General features: G+C 40.9%; 1 protein-coding gene across 1 annotated transcript; it reads right to left on the bottom strand.

Moving 5' to 3' along the window:
- Positions 1–1,280: 1,280 nt before the first annotated feature.
- On the bottom strand, positions 1,281–14,569 carry PUS1 (pseudouridine synthase 1). Its single transcript, XM_072144420.1, has 6 exons — positions 14,405–14,569; positions 12,038–12,318; positions 9,441–9,578; positions 5,048–5,150; positions 2,817–3,508; positions 1,281–1,910 (listed from the first exon to the last, which is right to left on the bottom strand). Exons 2-6 carry the CDS (start codon positions 12,254–12,256, stop codon positions 1,866–1,868), a joined length of 1,197 nt encoding a protein of 398 aa, XP_072000521.1. The 5' UTR covers positions 12,257–12,318; positions 14,405–14,569; the 3' UTR covers positions 1,281–1,865.
- Positions 14,570–16,943: the final 2,374 nt, after the last annotated feature.

Below are 16,943 nucleotides of genomic sequence, written 5' to 3'. Positions count from 1 at the left end.
GGCGAGCCCACTCTATGAAGAGAGGAGTGCTAACCCTTAGTCACAACCGTTTGCTTGCGTGGGTTACTAGAAGGGTTAATAGACTATGTAAAGCTGAAGCACTAAAAGAGGTGTCCTTTATTCTGTATAACATTGCCTAGACAACTTACCTCTGTATACAGGGTTATACCGGGCATGTTGAGAATCCAAACCATATATATATATATTATATATTATTGTTTTTGGGAGTGCACAATTAGGAAACCTGGGTTTCTAGTTTGTCAAATTACCAAATTAAAAATGTAAATGCATTTCTGACTATATCCATTTCATTATTAGAAAAGACATCAAGACAAGAGAGCCATGATGTCATGATGGTGGCAAAAAAAATATACTACGATATCGATAGGGGACAATTGTCATAAATGTAATGGAGTTGCAAAGGACCTTAAAAGGGGTTGTCCACTTTCAGCAAATATTTGCTATTGTCGGTGTAATGAAAAGTTATACAGTTTTCCAATATACTGTCTGTATCTATTCCGTGCAGTTCTCTAGATCTCTGCTTGCTGCTCTTCTACAGGAAGCTTCTTTGTTTACTCCAGTGGATAGAATGGGGCAGATTTACTTACCTGGTCCATTTGCGATCCAGCGGCGCGTTCTCTGCAGTGGATTCGGGTCTGGCCGGGATTCACTAAGGTAGTTCCCCGAGGCCCGCTGGAATGCCCTGAAGTTCACCGGCCTATTCCTGGTGAAGGTAAATGCAAGTTCCGCCACAATTTTTTTTTTTTTAAATGCGGCGGTTTTTCCGAATCCGTCGGGTTTTCGTACGGCCACGCCCCCCGATTTCTGTTGCATGCATGCCGGCGCCGATGGGCCACAACCCGTGCGCCAAAATCCCGGGGCAATACAAGGAAAATCTGTGCAAATCGGAAATATTTGGGTAACACGTCGGGAAAACGCGACCCCCCAATATGTCCATGGTGATGTGATGGACAGGCAGGTGCACAAACTTATCACAGAGAGCAATAGGAGCTGTGTGATAATAATGGCTCTTGCACATGCATACCCATGCCCATCCCCATCCCTATCCCATAGAAAGATGTATTGGAAAATTGTAAAACTTTTCATTACACAAACAATATCAAATATTTGCCGGAATAATACAATAATACAAAACATTGAAAAAAAAAAAGCCTCAAAAATGCCAGAATACATGTCATGCAACCTTTACCCATCAAAAAAAAACTGACAACAATTTAAGACAAAATTATCAATTTATTAAAAAGAAAAAAAAAAAGGGATGAGTTTAATGAGACACAGATTCTACTCTTAAGTCCTACGTGTCCTCAGAGACGTCAGCAGCATGTATGTTGCTATAAGCGCTGAACCAGGCATTACACACCGTTGCAGTCAGATGGTATAGGTTCTTGAAACCACGGTTTTCCAATGTTCTGTATTTATTCATACGAAGAGTTTTTCATCCGTTTAGTGTAGAATAGAAAATGTGTACACATTTATTGTAAAACCACTTACTTTCAAGGCACAGAACAGAAAATCCTTCAAACTCTGGAAGGCCATTACTTTTTAAAAGCTATGGATCCATTGTGCCCCGTTATATCTGTAGTGGCTTTTACTCTTGTACGTTTCTCTGTAACCTATTGTCTTACTCAACAAACTGATACTGATGTTGTAAAAACCTTCCTTCGGCTTATTGACAGCCATAAACCTCTTGATGGAGGGGAAACAAAAACTAAAAACACAGCAGCACCTTAATGAAGCACGGTTGGTGCACCAAGTGCCCCCATCAAAAAGCTAGTTATAGTTTTTATTGTGCACAGTGTAACTGCAAGAATCCTTCAGCTCCTGGAATGTTATAACAGTAAGATTCAGTCCGAGTCTCCACCATCATCACTCTGTGCAGAGCCTTCCACCTATTAAAAGTAAATTAGGTAATTAGAAAAATATAGGGGAACCAGTTAGAAATAAGCAGTAAAAAGGTTTTCCAGGACTAAAACATTGACCTCATCAAGCAGGTTTCTGTGTTTTTCTGGTTGACCATGATGATAACCCCAATTGATCCCATTGCCATCAACGGGGTCTATCAGATGCAATTCCTATCCATGGTTCACAGAACTAAGCTTCTGGTAACAACAGGAGAGCTCATCTTCTCTCACCTACTCACGCTCAGTGTCCAGGCTGCTAGAGATTTGTAGATGTACAGAAAAAAAGGAAAGCGCTGATATGGCGAAGTATTTTATGGACCTCCTTTTTGGGTTTAAAGGAAACCTACCACTTGAAGTGGCAGGTTTCCGATGGCAATACCGGGCACCAGCTCAGGGTGAGCTGGTGCCGGAGCTTATTTTAGTTAGTGTTTTAAACCGCGGTATCGCGGTTTAAAACACTTTTTAAACTTTATAGCCGGCGCAGGCAGGTACGCGCTTGGCGCTTACCGTGCGCGCGGCTACATAGGAAGTGAATGAGAGCCGAGCGCATACGTCTCTGCGCCGGCTATAAAGTTTAAAAAGTGTTTTAAACCGCGATACTAAGGTCCTGAATGAACTGTAGTTGATTTAATGTCCCAAATGGCTCCAAATGCTTCGACACAGCCGTGATTAGTCCTTGATCACAGAATGAGAAGAGTGCAGTGTCAAGGACTAACCACATTGCCAGGGATGGAACTCGTTCACGTTCCATGACCAAACTGATCACTGCTAGTCTGTTTTAACCCCAGGAGGTACCCCTAAAGAGTCAATTGTACTTGTGTTCAGCATGGGATTGGCCATTAATGGATAATTATTCTGAAAAGTTAATATTCATTTAAAACAAAAAATGTTTACCTTATTATCGACTGTATTCGTCTCTTGAGAAGTTGCATCATAGTCATGAATAGATAAAGTGGCAAGCCAGCTTGCCATGGACTTTTCCTCAATTTCAGTCTGAATAATAGAAGGATAAATGTGTGATTTCTTAAAGGCCTCAATTTGTTCCTCCTCTTCTGCCCAGTCCAAAGAATCATGAAGGCCATCATTCCCAAAACGCCTATTGTACTTCTCAAAGTGGACCCTCTCCAGTACCAGCCCCAGGCCAGGAGCTTTCGGTATGTCCACCTTTTCCTCTCCCCAGCTCCGCTCCATTATAGATGATGGGGCATAGCCTTTCACTACTGCAATAACCAGTCCAATCATCTTCCGTATCTGATGCATCATAAAACTCTGTCCTTTGACTTTTATCACTGCCAGCTCCAGGCCTCCCTGCAGGAAAGGCGGCTCACAACACATTTCCATGATATAACGCTTCGCACTAGGGTCCCGAGGTCCTTTCTGGGATGTAAAATTATGGAAATTGTGAGTACCTTTGTAAAGTGCAAGCAATTCATTCACTTTATTTAAAGTTTCTTGGTCAAGACGGAAGTTTTCCTCCTGGAGACTGTGGTCTTTATGAGCAAAAGCAAAAGTAGGTAATGTGTAGGAATAGGTACGAGCATCACAAGAGTTCTTCGAGTTAAAACGCCCTGTAACTCTTTTCATTCCTTTGACAAGAAGATAAAAGTATAACATGAAACTCTATATAGCACTGCAAGATATTGGGTCTTCCCCCACAAAACATAATAATTACTTATTTATATAGCGCACAAGATAACGAAGCGCTGCGCAGACATTTAATAAAGTTAGTTATATTTAATCAAGTGACTCAGACTCTAGTATCATGAGGTGCCAGCCATAGTCTGATCTGGTTTTGGCACCACCAGCCATAGTTGAGGAAGCAAAAAATGGTTGTGAACTCCTTGTATGGTCTATGATGCAAGTTTAGAATAATTGCCTAAATTGGCTATTTAAAGCATAACTGTTATAGAGATATTACCAAATTATTATATGCGATTCCTCCTTTGAAAACAAACAGAACAATGCCCATATTGTGCTGCTTGACCTTTTCTTTCCTAAGTTATGGTATTTTCTGTTGTGAAAAGTGAAAAAACTAAGACTAAAATCTGTCAGTACGGATTCATAGGGCTTAGCACATGGAGAGGAGGCAGCTATAGCAGAAATTAGGTAATCTGAGGGGTATAGCAAATGAACTACTGATTATAGGTTAAGATAACAGGCAAAGTTGTTTTACATCCCAGCTATTGATTTGTGGGGGAAAAAAACCTTTACAGTTACTCTTTAAGCACAGAAAAAAAGGGGCAGTAATAATATCCATGTATAAAAATAGCCATCTATTAACATTTACTGCTTAAGTAATTGTATACAAGAATATTTCATATTCCTTTTCAGTAACAAAATACTTTAAAATGAACAGGAACATTTTTACTTTTCTTGAAAAAAAATAATGTGTGACCTCTGTCAGATAATAGCTTATTTAGTTGTTGCTTTCTTTATGAAAGTTTCCATGACTCTTGTCATGTGACCCATTGTGATTTGTGCATCTCAGGGTCTCTCACTTCCAGATGATGCAATTGCAAGGGCTACCACAGCTCAAATTTCAATGACAACTACTGATTTACTATAAACTACACAGTTATGATGCACCCTCCAATATGTACACATATGCTAGAATCTATAGGAGAATATAGAGAAGATGATAATCACACTGTCTTCCCAGCAGGCAGAGATGGTAAACCTCTAGCTGCCTAATCGATGCTCTCCCGATTGAGAAACTTAACACTTATGTTGGTGTTTTAAGAAACCTGCAGACAAAAAGCTGTACTGCAGTAAATGCATTTCTTCCATCTACTCTGCCATCATGCAAGAGGTTGGGGAAGCAGGAGTTCTCTTTATGGAGACTTTTCCAATAAAGACCGCCTTGTAGACATGTAGAGACTTACAGCCATTGATGCTCCACTGGAGTATTTCTGTGAATACACTGAAAAATACACTTTCCAGGATGGGATTAGGAAAAGAAATGACTCTTAGCTACCATCTAAGGCCCTTATGCAAGAGGTGCAGGAATGGAAAAAAAAGGTTGACTTGACAATTGCCCAATACATATATATCCATCATATAGCTCTAGGAGGGTAAATAAATATTAATAAGACTGCCAATCTACAAAGATTAAAGAGAAACATTACCTAATATTCTGATGTGAGAAGGCAGGTTACCGTTAATCTTTTCCACTATGTTGTCTAGCAGCCATACTTTTAAGGACACAACCTGCCCAGCAGCAGAAACTCCCTAAAATGAAAAGATAAGGGTCATTATTAACCAATTTATAGAGGCACTGAGGGGCAGATACCAAGTTTTTTTTATTCATGAGGATTACGGGCAGGAAACAAGCATAAAAAATACAAAGGACTATTAATGGGGGCATTAACTTTGCAAAAGGTAAATAACCACCTCCTAATCCGCTGCTCTGGTTAGGACACTGCCTGGGCCCCTGTGGAGATAAGCAGCTATCTAAAAGCATTTCCTGCTTGTGTTTGAATGACACCAGAAAGTAGAGAGCAGCATGGACCTCTGCTGTATCAGAACTGCAGCAGTGGGTGATGTTATGTTAATAAAGTGAAACCAACTTTAACCCCTTAAGGACGCAGCCATTTTGTAGCTTAAGGCTCAGTACCATTTTTTGGATTATGACCTGCGTCTCTTTATATTGTTATAACTTTTGAACACTGTTACTTATCTAAACGATTCTGAGATTGTTTTTTCCCCACACGTTGTATTTCATTTTATTGGTAAATTTTGGCTGCTAAGTTTTGCGTTTATTTACAAAAAAAATGATGAATTTTTAGAAAAATTTGTCATTTTCGAAATTCTAAATCACCGTGTTTTCAAGCAGATTTACCACCTAAATAACTTGCCGAATAACATTTCCCATATGTCTACTTTTTCATAATTTTTGAAACGTCTGGATAATTTATTTTGACGTTACGCGGCTTACAAATCGAATAGCGATTTTCCGTATTTTCAGAATTGACTATTTTGGGGATAAATACTGTTTGAAATTAAATTTTACATATTTAGCATTAAAACCACCCTAGATAACCAACCCATTTTCAAATCTGCACCCCTCAAACTATCAGAAACAGCATTTACGAAGATTGTTAACCCCTTGAAATCTTCATAGTAATTGAATCAAAATGGCGGTGAAATTTAGAATGGTCAAATTTTGTCGGTTATACGTTCATTTAGCCCTAAAATTTACACATTTCCAAAAGATAAAAAGAGAAAACTCACCATAAAATTTGTTCTACAATTTCTCCTAAATGCAGCGACCCCCCACATGTGGACATTACTTGTTTTATGGGGGCACAGCGAGGCGCAGATGGGAAGGAGCCCTGCAGCTGCCAGGATTTTAGTTTCCTCGTTGCCCCCTTTTGAAGGCTATAACATTTTCGCTTTTCCGTTATTGGGGCCATGTGACAGCATTTTTTTTGCGGGACGAGATGCTTTTTCCAGTGTTACCATTTTGGGATTGGTATCACCTATTGTTGAAAATTTAGGAACTTTTTTTGAGGTCATGAGTAGAAAAGCATCAATTCTGTACTGAATTTTTTACTTTTTTTTTCGTGTTCACCGTATAGACTAATAATCATGTTAGCTTTATTCTATGGGTCGATACGATTACGGGGATACCAGACATGAATATTTTTTCTTAGGTTTTACTAAATTTGCCAAATAAAACCCTAATGTGGGGAAAAATCTATCATTTTTGCATCACGGTCTTCCAAGTGGCATAACATTGTTACGTTTTTGGCTACAGAGCTGGTTTTGAGGGACATGTTGTACTTTGCAATAGTATCATTCTAGAGTACATATGTTTTGTTGATCACTTTTTATTGCATTTTTAGTGGGATATAATAGGTAAAAATCATAATTTTTGGCAGGTTTTTAAAGTTTTTTTTTTTACGGCGTTCATCATATGGGTTCAATATTTATTTCGTTTTATTCTATGGATTGTTACAGACGCGGTGATACTATATATATGTGGGGTTTGTGTTATGATTTAGACATTTGAGTGTTATATGTCTCTTTATATGTTTTGGGGCTTATGGGCATTTCTAGTGATTTATACAGTTATTTTTTATTGAAAAACATTTTTTTTTTTACATTTTTTACTTGATCCACCATGGGACATGAACAAGCAATCATCTGATTGCTAGTTCATGATAATACTCTGCAATACTCGTGTATTGCAGGGTATTAGCAGTGTCAGCCTATGCAGATGCCATTTTGTAGCTTAACCCCTCAAGGACGCAGGGTTTTTCCGCTCATTTCTCGCTCTCCAACTTCAAAAATCCATAACTTTTTCATTTTTACGTGTACAGACCTGTGTGAGGGCTTATTTTGTGCGTAACAAATTTTACTTTCCCGTAATATTTATTTTAACATGCCGTGTACTGCGAAGCTGAAAAAAAAATCCAAATGTGGAAAATTTTTTTGAAAAACCGCACGTTCTTGTGGGCTCAGTTTTTTCGACTTTGACTGTGCACTCAAAATAACACCTCAGCTTTATTCTTTGGTTCTGACGCTAATAACTTTTTCATACTTTGGCGCACGGAGCTGTTTGAGGTGTCATTTTTTGCAAAATGAGGCGACGTTTTCATTGCTACCATTTTGAGGTCTGTGCGACATTTTGATCATTTTTTAATTTAATTTTTTATGTGATGTAAAAAGGTGTAAAAGTCGCATTTCGGACATTTGGGCGCCATTTCCCGCCTCGGAGGTCACCGCCGGCCGTAACCATTTTTATATTTTGATAGATCGGGCATTTTGAGACGCGGCGATACCTAATATGTTTGTGATTTTTACTGTTTATTATGTTTTATATCAGTTCTAGGGAAAGGGGGGTGATTTGAATTTTTATTTTTTAAACTTTTTTTTTTTCCACTCTTTCTTAGACCATCTAGGGTACATTAACCCTAGATGGTCAGATGGCTCCTACCATATACTGCAATACTTCTGTATTGCAATATGGCATTTTTGCAGGTCATTCATTACAATGAGCCGCTGGCTCATTGTAACGAATCTCCAGAAGCCATGTAGCCTCGTGTCAAAAGAAGACCCGAGGCTACCATGGCAACCGATCGCCGGCGGCAGTGACAGGGTTAATAGCCGCGATCGGTGCAAGAACCGACCACGGTTATTAGCGGTGGGGGTTTTCTTCAAAATGCAAAAACCCCCACCTTTGTATGAAGAGGACTCAGCCCGTGAGCCCTCTTCATACACTCCTTATACCTCTGCGCCGTAGAGCTACGGCGCAGAGCGTTAAGGGGTTAAAGGAAACCTACCACTTCCGTGCGCGAACGCGCCTCCATAGGAAGTGCCGGAGCTACCTCGGGGCTGTAAATCAAAATGTGTTTAAACCGCGATATAGCAGTTTAAAACACTAGCTAAGGTAAGCTCCGGCACCAGCTCACCCTGAGCTGGTGCCCGGTGTTTACATCTAATACCTACCATCAGAAGTGGTAGGTTTCCTTTAAGGCTCAGCCCCATTTTTTTGGATTCTCACTTGCGTCGCTTTATATGGTTTGAACACTTATTTTTGCAATGCCGTGTTTCACTGTTACTTTTTTGGCTATGGAGCTGATTGATGGCTTGTTTTTTGTGGGACATGTTGTACTTTGCACCAGTATCATTCTGAGTACATATGTTTTTTTTTATCACTTTTTATAGCATTTTTTGTGGGATTGAATAGGTAAAAATCACAATTTTGGGAGCGTTTATAACAGTTTTTTTTTTAAACGGCGTTCATTGTGCGGGTTCAATAATTATTTACTGTTATTCAACGGGTTGTTACGGACGCGGTGATACTATATATGTGGAGTTTGTGTTCTATGTCTCTTTATATGTTATGGGGCTTTTGGGCATTTTTATTTAATTCATTATTTTTTATTGAATAACTTCTTACTTACTATTTCACTTTTTCCACCATGGGACATGAACAAGCAATCATCAATCATACTAATGTATTGCAGGGTATTAGCAGTGTCAGGGTATTAGCAGTGTCAGCCTATGCACATGCATAGGCTGACACTGCCTGTAAGATGACGTCACTGACAGTTGGGGGGGGGGGGGGCGATCATGGAGAAAAGACTAAGTTTAATGCTGTGGTCACGCTGAGCGTGTCATTTAACGGGTTAAACACCCACGATTGGAGCGTCGGCTATTAGTTACAGCTGGCACCCTGTGTTTCCCGATGCCGGTTTGGCTCAGATCTTGAGCTGAACCAGCGGTGGCTCTGCGTACGATATATCGGACGCTGAGCGCCAACTCACTGCACTCAGCGTCCGATATATAGGGTTAAAGAGAACATAAGCTGAATTCACTGTCACTATCCAGTGGATGGAGCATCTTCAGGCAAGAGTAAGGGTGCAACGCTGGGCTTCAGCACCAATCACACATCTCGTGGTCGATTTTAAAAGCCTCCATGGTGAACTGTGAACACACTGAACAGATATGTTGTGTCGGAGATGATAGTATTTGCAAATAAACAAACCTAATATTAGAAGGTTTAAGACTCGCCTTATCTGTACGTGCACATCGCTGAAAGGACATCTTTTTCATTTCCTCAGCATGATTCTCAGGAATACAGCCGGACAGGACAAGAGCCTGCACAAGTTCATCTTCAATGGTTTTATACTGAGAGTTACCTACATTTCTCTGTGGAACAAGAAAGCCACAAGTCAGCAAGGAATAGCAATATTACAAGAGGCAGTGACCCCTATTCCTCCTCACTGTGGACATGGGTTAAGGATTCTTCTGTCCACTGAGGGTCCTGGCAGTGAAGTCCTAGGAGATCATACTTATCTCCTTTACACACTTATTTTGCAGGATTCCCCTTTAACTGGGTATGTGTATGATCCATAAATTTAACTGCTGGAAATATGATGGTGCTATATAAATAAAGATCTATTATTATTATTATAAATAATCTGTAGGTACACAGAACATTAAATTAACAATAAATAAAGATTTACTCATTTCCTCTGGCACTCCCGGTATTCCGGGCCACGGTCTGGCGGAGCTTTACCCATGCTTAAAGGGGTAGGACAGCTCCGCTCCAGCAACTTCCGGATTAATTTTTATTTATAAAGCATCAACATATCATTAATTCATTTTATGGACCAGTGGGACTCCAGGAACACCTGAGGAGGTGAGTAAAGCGTTGCATACTGCATACTGTATAATTGCACGTTGTTTACGGTTTTATTTTTCTTTATGTGGGGTCTTGCGAAACCACCATTTATATGCTGTATCTACTTTGTGAATTGTATGTTAAAATTCCCTTTAATAAAGTTTTAATGTTGATTTAAAAAAAAAAAATCCCTCCACAGCCATGCTAATTTTTTTCTAATAGTCAGACAATCCCATTCTAGGCTATATACGCATGGCAAATACTGCAACCCATTGTCCAGAAATAGGAAATTCTAACATTGGCTGGGGACACGTTTGGCAAGGATGCTGTGGACATTGTAATGTCGGTTGCGGACATTGACATTCTCCAGAATGGGATTAAAAGGTTTCAATTTCCATCCACATGAGGAAAATCATAGTGGGTTAGCGGTCAATATCTTTGCATATTATTTTGGTCTATTATACCATTTCCCATTTCAATTTCTATGATATTCCTACCTTAATCACATCCCTCTTCTTCCAGTATCACCCATGCTATTCACAACACAAATTTCCTGCTTATCTGAGGGTAGTGGTCCAGGCGAGAAGAGCAATCAATGCTTCTGGTGGACTACCTTGGTGCACTAACTGTATCATTTGCATATGGATTAAAATGCATTTCTCTAACCATGATATTAGTTAAAATAATGTTTGGGACGGTGGAATTAAACAGTTTTTTTCCTTTTTTGTTTAGCTACCCTGTCAACCCGCTCCATCGCTAGTGTAGGCATCTTCCTGACTCAGTGATGGAGAGCCTACAAATTGCTGATGGAGCTGCCATGATGGACAGGATGGTGTTACTTACTGTTAAATTGACGCAAAGAGTTACAAAATGATCAAATTTATTTGCTTTCTATGTCCATCACATTCTCAATACAAAATGCCACCAAAACATTGTGGTTGGGGGGGGGGGGGGGCGCGGATTCATGGGGTTAATGGTCCACGGGTGTTGGGGGATAAATTTATAAGGTTGTTTTTAGTGGTGTCTTTCCACAGCCAACATGAAACGCTGCTTGTACAGGTCGGACAATCGGACATGTGTCATTTGACCCAATCATGTGAAGCATTAACTAAATAGCTTGAGACTGCAGCAAACACGCAATGGTTCATGAAGACTATGAAAAAGCTACCAGCTTGCTGTAGAAGGTGAGAGAAAGGTATTTTGTCCGTACCTTAGAGAGCTGTGTTAACTATACCTTTATGGGTGTTGTTAGTAGCAGCAGGACTGTGGAAATGCATTTATATTCCAGGATAGTAGCTAAACTTGTCTTTGAAAACTGCTGTGTTTTTTGTATATCTGCATTCAAACTGCTCCCCAGCCCCTCCCCTCTGCTATGAGATCCAACCCAAATCTCCTGATTCTCTTCTTAAAGGGGTTATCCGGGTTTAAATTTTTTTTTATGTCCGGGCTGGGGAGGGCTAGTTAAACATAATAAACATGTACTTACCCCCTCCGGCGCCGCCGATGTCCCGCGCCGCGGTCACTTCGATCCGTGCCCCTGTTTGTTTACAGGGGCACGGAAGCAGCGCACAGGGAGCTTCCGGTCCACGATGTGGACGGCTCCTCCCATGCGTCCCCATCTCTCAGCGTTGTAAGCGCTGAGAGATGGTGCGCATGGGAGCTTCCGGCCGGCCGGAAGCTCCCTGTGAGCCGGTGTAATGAAACCGGCGCACAGAGAAGACGGGCCGCGGCGCGGGACATCGGCAGCACTGGAGGAGGTAAGTACATGTTTATTATGTTTAACTAGCCCTCCCCAGCCCGGACATAAAAAAAAATTTAAACCCGGATAACCCCTTTAATCAGAGAAGAGGGGGGGATGTGAGATCTTATACAGGAATGCACCACAGTGCTCCAGCTACAATCCTGGAATATAGATGCATTTTTCACAGTCCTGCTGATACTAACAACACACACAATGGTTACAGATCTCTAGGGCCAATATTACCTGCATTCCATGGTAGCCTTTCCCAGAGTATGCCATCAGCAGCACCACTTTCCTCTTTGGATGCCTCTTATTCTGCTCTTCTGGGTCCACTTTAAGCCTCTTTGCATCATGTCCATTTTCTCCCAAAGCCTCAGACTCCTCTTGGAGACACGATGATTTCCTAGTTTCCCCTACATGACTTGTTTCCCGTTTACACTCTTTAGTTAACAGATCGGCCATGAGAACAGGTTAGATGGTATCTCGCTGCACTCAAAATGTATAACTGCTATGAGGAAACTTTCCTGTAAGACACACCAATAATAGGGAACATTGTTATTAAATGCTGTCCTCAAATTCAAAAATCTATAACTTTTTTATTTTTCCATGTAAAGAGCTGTGCGAGGGATTGTTTTCTGCAGAACGAATTGCACTTCATAGTGACAGCATTTAAAGGAGTTGTCCGAGAGTTATGAAAAAAAAATAAAAAAAGGGGCCGGGAGGGGGCTGCTTAAAGAAATAAAGATGTACTTACCTTCCGACGCCCTCCAGGTGTCCCACACTGCTCTCGCTCCGGTCCGCGCGCCATGTAAACAAACAGGACCGCAGGAGCAGTGCTGGATTCGGCTTCCACCCGTCCCTATTCACAGCACTGTGTATGGGGGCCGGATGGTTGTCAGCTGAATCCACCACTGCTCCGGCGGCCATGTTTGTTTACATGGCGCGCGGACCAGAGCGATAGCAGAACGGGACACGAGGGGGCGTCGGAAGGTAAGTACATCTTAATTTTTTTAAGCAGCCCTCTCCCGGCCACCTTTTGTTTTTTTCATAACTCTCGGACAACCCCTGGTTTGCGGGAAAAAAATTCCAAGTGTAGTGAAATTGGTGTAACTTCTGGTGTCTACTTTATTCCTTTGGTCAGTATGATCACGGGATTCCAAATTTATATATGTTTATAATATTTTCACACACTAACAAAAATTAAAACCTGCTGTACAAAAAAAAAAAAAAAATCTTTTTGCCATCTTCTGGCACTAATAACATTTTCATACTTCGGTGTACGGAGCTGTGGGTGGTGTCATTTTTTTTTTAACTTTTACAATGCCACCATTTTAAGGACAAAAACGTGCCATTTACGACTTTGGCTGCTAATTTCCGTTACAGGGTTAAACGCCTGGAGTAACAGTTATTATATTTTGATAGGTTAATTTGAACCTAAAAATTCAAATCCGATCTATCAGGCAAATTAACCTACAAAACTAAATATATTTTCATAAATAGCCATTAGAAAGCATTGCCCCTATCCTTACATCGTCCTACATGGAGGAGATCTCATAGATTTGGATTTCAGTTCATAGGACATGTCTCAGCCTCACTACAGCCACCATGTCCATATATTGAAATCCAGACCTATTTGATAATGGTCGCCCTGACCGAAACGTCAACTTCATCTATTAATCTGTTAATACTGTACATAGGCCACTAATGTATACATCACATACTGAATAAATGCAAAGAAAATACTGATGAAAACCTTGCTGAATTGGATTAAGAATCCTACATGTGCACCATCAACAGTGTGCAGTTCCTTTAAGTCTATCTACTGTTTCAAGCCTGACGCGGGAAAGGGGGAAGCATAAAATCCAATTCTGCAACCCCAGGTCGCTTTCAGTGGTATTTTTGTCACATTTTGAAACACAACTGTTGCTTGGGAAAACTAGCTGGATCGCAGTAATAAGCAACATGGGGGGTCATTTATCTTAACTTAAACTTTTTATTTTTTCCTCTTATGATTTTTTCGCATCTTTGCAAAAAAATTTATTACTTTGTGCAATAGCGCTGAAAAGTCTAAATTTTTGTCGCAAATAATCCATTACACTAGGCTGCAGTATTACACTGGGAAATATACCTTGAAATTTTGGTTTTCAGGTGGATTTGCTTAGATTTGGCTGAAAGTCAAGTGTCACAACATACAGAAATATGATGCAAGGACTCCCTGTCAAGCAACAGCATTGTGACAGGATAGAGCCAATCAGGGAATCCTTGCATGATATTTCTGTATGATGCAAGGACTCCCATCACATGCAGTCTGTGGGGAAGTCCATGGGCCTAACACGTTTTGTGCAGTCTAGTCTAAAGACTTCCACTCATGTTGGCAGAGCTCCATGACATGTGATTAGTAACTATAACAGATTGTGGAATTCCTCGGACGAAGCAGATGACCAGATGTAGTCAGCAGTACAGATATTGTCGTCTCCACTACCCGTACGGTACCCGGTACCGGGGCAGCCTGCAAGCACTCCACGTGCCCGGGGACAGCATCACGGGAAGTACAGGGGAGGCGGCTAACACCTCGCTCCGGATACCACCTGCCATAACATCAGCTCTGACCTGCGGAGCACCCTGCACCGGACCCTTCAGATTCTGTCCTGTATCCGGCTTCAACACGTGGGGAAGTCTGCGCGTCTCCAGCCCTGAGCTCTACAGCTGCCGGCGAGGTCCAAAATGCTGCAGCGCGATGTGACATACATGTGACTTCATCTATGGCTCTTATTACTCATCCTGTGGAAACTCCCCCTGTTGGCACATCTGAGGATCGCACTTATTATCACTTTCCTTACATACTCATAGTTCACATTTTCGATTTTGCGGGATTTTTTTTAGTTTTTTTATTTTGGACACAACACAATATATATTAAACTTTCAGTTATACTTTCCCTTCATAATTGGCAAAAGAAAAAGCCATGTATCCAAAACCAACAATATCAAAGGGCAACTAAATCGACAGTTACATTAACCCTACAAGGACCACTGTATTAACTTTTGATCACTTTCTATAAAATTGAAAATTGTGAGATCCTTATGGAATCCTATTACATCACTATGGAACAGTATGGCATGAGAACAGAACCTTTAAGACAATGGAACCATATGACATAACTTAATAAAGTGATTTTGAGATCTGAATGGATCATTATGACTTCCCAAAGAAACCCTAAGACAGTGATGGCGAACCTTTTAGTGGCTGAGTGCCCAAACTGCAACCCAAAACCCCCAAAATTTATTGTGAGGTGCCAACCAAAAATTAAAGCAGTAACTTATTGCTCCTTGTTCTTCAATAACTTTCAATCATACTGGCCTCCTGAGGACAAGATGGAAAATTTGCATCATTTTAGCTTATTTCCAGTGTCCCTCTATACATAGAGAATTGTAGGGCCAGCAGGAGGTCCTCCAGAGATAATTTGTTCCTGTCTACTCATTCTCCTTCTTCCTACAGTCCCAAGTAGCAAAGTAAGTATAACTTTGATATATGACTGAAAGCAACATCTTTTAAGTTGCTTGGAACTGCAGAAAGATTCTCTGAGTCCTGTCTGGTGTGCTGGGGTGATGGCCAGGTGCCCACAGAAAGGGCTCTGAGTGCCACCTCTGGCACCCGTGCCATAAGTTCACCACCACTGCCCTAAGACATTACAGTAGATCACATTGACATCACAATTGAACATTGTGACATCAGAATGCAACATATTGACATCACAATGGAACCCATTGACATCACAGTAGAACATTTTCACATCACTATGAAACCCTGTGACATCACAATGCAAAATTATGACATCAGAATTGAACCCTATCACATCACAATTAAACCTTACCAGGGGCGTAACTAGGAGAGCTTGGGCCCCATAGCGGATTTCTGCATGGGGCCCCCTTAAAAAAATTGACAATTGGATTTTAAAAATGTTGGGTTGTCATAAGAACCAGGATTAACAATAAAGCTTAATTACAGACACCTGTGATAACTGTTATAGCAGTTTATTGTAGTCTAGGGCTAAAGTACAGTAAATTACTAATATCCAGAGGTCCGTTTGTAACTAGGGGTCATCTCTGTAAGTCGTGTGTTCTTAAGTAGGGGATTGCCTTAGAGCAGTGGTGGCGAACCTATGGCATGGGTGCCAGAGGTGGCACTCGGAGCCCTGTCTGTGGGCACTCAGGCCATCACCAAAGAGGACACAAGGGATGTTCATGGATTCCCAGACAGCCCAGGACTTGCTGCACTCAGTGCTGTCTTAAAGCGACAGCACTCCCTGAGACTACAGGAGGAATGAGAAGGTGTGGGCAGATCTGGATTATCATTGTAGCTCCAGCTCCAGGCCCGAAAATTCTTCCTATTCAGGGGAACCCGAATTTCTACTGTATTGGTGTACTTAGGATACTGATACGATTGTACTTAAAATGTTGACACTTCAGGATAAATAAGTGGATTTTGGTTGTAGTCTGGGCACTCCGTGTCTAAAAGGTTCGCCATCACTGCCTTAGAGAGCTAGAGGAGACCTTTTAGAATTCTTAAGTTCTTGGTTTCAGAGTTTCAGATTACTGCATGTAATAGTGTATCCAGGTTTTTCTTTGAGCCGCAAGGTTTGTTTGGAGATCCACAGTATTGCCTGTAACTTTGTATTCATGCTGTGTTATTATATATGCTTAATGATACAGTAGATTACCACTTACCTTTAAAGATGTTCTTTTATTTTTTCATAAGGTTTTAATAATTTGTATGAGGCCGCGCCCATTCTGAAGGCGGAGTTACTCTGGTCACGTGATGTTTATCACATGGCCGTGACATCGCACGCTGGGAAAGAGCGCGGTCTTTAAATAGATCTATAGCTCAATGTGAAAGTAGACCATGACCAAGCTCGGATGAGCGAAACGCGTAGGTTGTCTCCCTGTTATACCGTGATTTGTATGGTTATGCACCTTGCCAAGAAACATACTTTGGATTTGAAACTTAATAAAAAGGAGATTTTTATAAACTTTATTCGCCCGAAGCGCTGGAGAATCTTTTTACTGGAGTTACGCACTTTTATATTACACACACACACACATAAAGCTCTAAACTCAATGACTTTTATATACTCGTATACACTTATATGCA

This window comes from Engystomops pustulosus, chromosome 1, assembly GCF_040894005.1.
Source record: "Engystomops pustulosus chromosome 1, aEngPut4.maternal, whole genome shotgun sequence".
NCBI classification, from domain to species: domain Eukaryota; kingdom Metazoa; phylum Chordata; class Amphibia; order Anura; family Leptodactylidae; genus Engystomops; species Engystomops pustulosus.
The sequence above is the reverse complement of the archived record's forward strand: the minus strand, read 5'-3'. Positions and strand labels throughout refer to the sequence as shown.

Coding starts and splice junctions, on each gene's coding strand:
- PUS1 (XM_072144420.1), bottom strand. CDS start 12,256: ATGGCCGATCTGTTAACTAAAGAGTGTAAACGGGAAACAAGTCATGTA. Junction 9,579..12,037: donor AAGGCTACCATGGAATGCAG/GTAATATTGGCC, acceptor CTTGTTCCACAG/AGAAATGTAGGTAACTCTCA. Junction 1,911..2,816: donor CGAATACAGTCGATAATAAG/GTAAACATTTTT, acceptor TACTTTTAATAG/GTGGAAGGCTCTGCACAGAG.